The sequence below is a fragment of the Arachis duranensis genome, chromosome 5 (assembly GCF_000817695.3).
Source record: "Arachis duranensis cultivar V14167 chromosome 5, aradu.V14167.gnm2.J7QH, whole genome shotgun sequence".
NCBI lineage: Eukaryota > Viridiplantae > Streptophyta > Magnoliopsida > Fabales > Fabaceae > Arachis > Arachis duranensis.
In genome coordinates, this window is record NC_029776.3 from 102,459,658 (window position 1) to 102,464,437 (window position 4,780).

Consider the following 4,780-nt stretch of genomic DNA (forward strand, 5'->3'; position numbering starts at 1 on the left):
GAAAGCTCCTATTTCAATAGCTCTGACAAGGTAAATTACAAGCACAAGTTAAAATTTTCGGCTAACTAAAAATATCTAACTTCAACTCTATCAAACTTTGATGAAATCCATGTATCATACGATGTTGTTAAATCATGTTATGGTGTTTGCCACCAGCAAAAGTTTCAGGCTTTCTCCGACAGTCGCAAGTGGCCAATAATAATCCTACAATTCATATCTGCACCATAAAAATTTAGATATGCTTGTCTCTTAGCACTTTCACTAGAGAATTCAACTATGGTGGAGCTAGCTTTGTTTTGCTTATGAGTTTAAGAAAATGACAGGTGATTAAGCTGTCTGATGAAGTAGAGGAACTGTTCGTCAGGAATTTAGCCGGAGATGATCGAAAGAAGGCCGCAAAATACCTCAGGCCGAGCCACCGGCATAAAGAATCTCATTCTGTAACTTTCTTCATTGGTGAGTTAAAACTTTACTTCATTTCAACATTTTTTAAAGATGTTTTCTGTTTTGGTACTCCACTTAGTAGAATAAGACTTTCTCATTGTTGTCGTGGAGGAGTGATAGGGCCAGCAATTTTTATGTTTTGTAACCATCAATTGGTCATCAATAGTATTTTTAATGGTGTGAGATTACATCTAATAGTGAGAGATCACTCACTTTTCATTTGATGGTTAAGTGCTGGCCACAAAAACACAAAAGTTGCTGGCCCCTAAACTTTTCCATCAAGAAAAACAGAATATGGACCCTCAAATCCACTAAGCTGAGAAAATAATTTGATGGATTTATAGTACAGGTCCCATGCTACCTTATATTTTATCCAAAATTCTAAACCATACATAACCGTATCAAGAATGAACCTCAAAAGGCCCCTCACTAACCTACTGAGTAGCACTACAATGTTTCTTTACCTACGAAGCACAAGCACTTTGTTAAACTTTTGTATTAGCGTGACTGACATATTTTGAATATTGACACTCAGCACTCATCACGTGTTTATTAAGTCAACCGTTGTAGTCAGTATTCCCATATATCTCCCCGAAAATTATATTCAAGTTCCCCACTCACTATAATATTTTTTTTGGCAATGGTTCCTCCCACTTTTTTTTTTTGTATTTCCACATTCACAACACCATTTGGTGCAATTGTGCAATTACTGTGCTCAACCTAGCTTCTGAGTTTTGGCTATATGTTTCTTCTTGTAACACACATATTGATTACATTACAAAGATAAAACCATTAGAAATAAGAAGAAACAACAAAACATGAAGTTCTATGTTAATTCAATTGAGGAATTTAATGATGAACCCATGTAAAATTGCCTAACTTTTCTAGCAGAAATTATGTAAGAGTTACAGCTAATGTTGCTTTCTATAAATATGGTGACTTATGGTCTCTCAAATGAAATCAGGACTATTTGGTGGATGCTTCTTGGCACTTTTAACTGGATATGTTGTAATGGCTCATCTTAGTGGCCTATATAAACCACAACAGGATTCACTTTACATGGAAACAGTCTATCCTGTACTTGGGTAAGAAAGCCTACTTAGCACATGATATGTTATTTTAAGATAAAAACTCACATGCAATTGTTTTGAAGTGAAATTAATAATTAAAAAATAATTAAATTATTTGACATATTTAACTAAATTCTTATTTAATGAGCTTTAATTATCAATTTCGCTTGAAAACAAATGCAGGTGAATTTCCACTTTATGTTAATTACACACAAGGTAAAACGTAATTTGAACCTACAACTTTGATTTAGTTCATGTGCGGTTTACTTTCTAAACTTTTAAGTGTGCAATGTGCCGCTTTATCATTATCAAATGGTAAAACCATGAATGCTTTTACTCATTTATTCTTTCAAAATTATATGTTCTACTCATACAATTATTCCTTAATCGAGGGTGATTTTGGAAAAAAAAATTTGCAAATGTTCTTTTTGCACCATTTGATAAATTAAGATATCAAATTACACATTTTATTACGAGTTTAAGAAGTAAATTGTACACTAGTCATAAATTGTGTTTCTTTAAATAGTAGCATACCACTTGTGAACATAAATTGTTAAGTTGCTTTCTTGCGCCTTGTTTGTGCAGCTTGTTTAGCCTTATATTTCTACATTTCTTTCTTTATGGATGCAACATTGTGGCATGGAGAAAGACTCGTATAAACTACAGCTTCATATTCGAACTGGTTCCTACCAAGGAGCTAACGTACAGAGATATATTCTTGGTTTGTACAATGGCTATGACCATTGTAGTTGGGACAATGTTACTTCATTTGACTCTTCTAACAAAAGGCTATTCTTATGCCCAACTTCAACATATTCCAGGGCTTCTTATACTGGTAATTTCAATAAATTATATATCACATCCTAGTTGATATGAAAAATAACAAAAATCAACAAATAATCTATCAAACTTGTGATGTGCTTTATTCTCAGGTAATGCGATGCTAGAAAGTGAAATTTTTGTGAATAGTAAAGATTATTTCGTTTAAAAATTCTCTGGGTGCGTTACTGCTTAGAAGTTAGAACAAATCATATTTATGTTATCATCCGTTTGTTACATGACACATTATTTATTCGACTTATTTTTATTAAAATAAAATATTTTAAAATTATGAGAAAAGCAAGTAATAACTAATAATTACAGTCTTAATCTTATTCTAATGAATATGTAGATCTAATAATATGGCATTTTCCGTAATAAATGAATAAGAAACAAAATTATATTTAATAAAAAATAATAAGAACTTTGTGTCGGCTATAATTTTAAGTTTTAACCCTTTTTTTTTTCTTTTCACTACATGTGCAGGTGTTCTTACTAATGCTACTTTGCCCCTTCAACGTTATTTACCGATCAACCCGTTACCGTTTTCTTTGTACTATAAGAAACATAATTTTTTCACCACTTTACAAGGTAGGTTTCCGTGGTCTTAACTCTTAATTCTAGGGTAAAATATTTTTTTTCTTGAAATTTAGTAAAAATTTTAAAATTATTTTTAAATTTTATTTTGTTTTAATTTTGTTTCAAAAATTTTTTATTTATACCAAATATACTGAGAACTAATTTTTTAAAAAAATTATGATTAATTCAGCAGCACAAATTTTCAAAAATTTGATGTAAATAAAAAAAATTTAGAATAAAATTAAAAAAATAAAATAAAATATTTTAAAAATTTTTGACAAATTTTAAAGACAAAAAAATATAATTTATTAGTCTAATTCTAATATCATATCGTATCATATCATCATCAAGTATCATACACCACACAAAATTTTGGGAGGAGAAAAACAATGTTCAATAATAACTGGCTTCTCTCTTGTCCCTTCAGGTTTTCATGCAAGATTTTTTCGTGGCAGATCAACTTTGTAGTCAGGTATTATTATTATTATTATTATTACTACTACTAGATTAAGAAGAAAAAAGAAATCCTTAATGTTTGGAATTTGTTAATTGTTATTTCATCACTTTAACTTTTATAGGTGCCAATGCTGAGGAACCTCGAGTATGTGGCATGTTACTATATAAGTGGGAGTTACAAAACTCTAGACTATGGATACTGCACGAGGGAAAATTACTATAAAGACCTTGCTTATGCAGTGTCGTTTCTACCCTATTATTGGAGGGCTATGCAGGTAAATTACTTAGCTTTCATTCTGCTTTAAGCTTTCTTGAAGAAGCATATTCTCAAATCCACTACTTATCGCAGGTACTTATTGAATACTTGTTTGTAACTTATAATATTTTTAATTAGTAACAATAATATTAATAATAAACAAATAGTTATTTAAATTAAAAAAACAGTTTCCATAAAATATGAAATCGTGTAGTTAAACATTTGATCTGCTCTGAAATGATGAGATGAATACTATCAATCATATTATTAGTATTAGTAAACTTTATACCTCTTTTCTTACAATTTTTTTTACCTCTTTAGATGCTTTTAATTAAACATTATTTAAATTATGTTGATTTTACAAAAATGTCTTCAAATAATTTTAAAATACTACAAAATTATCTAATATTGAATATGTATTTTTTAAAAAATACTTTAGACAATAAATTTTGATACAATTTTTTACAAGCATGATTATAAAAATGAGATATTATTATTCTTAAAATTTGGTAATTTTTTGCTAAGTATAATTTTTTTGTAATTTTTTAAAAGTATTATTAGTTATTGACCAAAAAATCATAAAAAAATATATATACTTAATAAAAAATTACCAAATTTTAAAGATAAAAATATCTCATTTTTTTAATGATCATACTTATAAAAAATTGCATTAAAATTCAATCTCTAAAGTATTCTTTAAAAATAATATTTACTATCGAGTATTTTTGTCGATAAAAAATTCGAGTACATTTTTATTAGCAACAAAATTATTTGGATATATTTTTTGTTGATTTAATTTTTATAAAATAAGTGATCTCATAATAATATTTTTTATTTTACACTGACAAATAAATACATCTCTAATGATAGTTATAAGAATCAGATTGAACTGATCAGGCTAATAGATAATCAGCCACCACACCGGTCAAATTCATGATAAAAACCAGTTGTTCGTGTATTGGTAAAAAATGAAAAAAAAAAAGATTAAAAATGATAAACCAATCGAATCAATTTAAGTTTTTTTAGTGATTAATTAGTTTAAAATAATAAAACACGAAATTTTAAAATATATATATATTATGTATAAATATATTATTTTATTAATTTAATTTTAATTTTAATTAAATTTCAATTAAGCATTTAAATATTTAAATTT

General features: G+C 27.8%; 1 protein-coding gene across 1 annotated transcript in view; it reads left to right on the forward strand.

Annotated features, from left to right (window-relative positions):
• The window catches only part of LOC107490913 (phosphate transporter PHO1 homolog 1), a 9,806-nt gene that overhangs the window by 2,035 nt on the left and 2,991 nt on the right, over positions 1–4,780 (forward strand). The window contains exons 6-12 of the mRNA XM_052261867.1: positions 6–30; positions 324–456; positions 1,409–1,529; positions 2,100–2,349; positions 2,820–2,924; positions 3,340–3,384; positions 3,491–3,643. Coding sequence (XP_052117827.1) covers positions 6–30; positions 324–456; positions 1,409–1,529; positions 2,100–2,349; positions 2,820–2,924; positions 3,340–3,384; positions 3,491–3,643 — 832 coding nt within the window. The remainder of the gene's footprint in view (positions 1–5; positions 31–323; positions 457–1,408; positions 1,530–2,099; positions 2,350–2,819; positions 2,925–3,339; positions 3,385–3,490; positions 3,644–4,780) is intronic.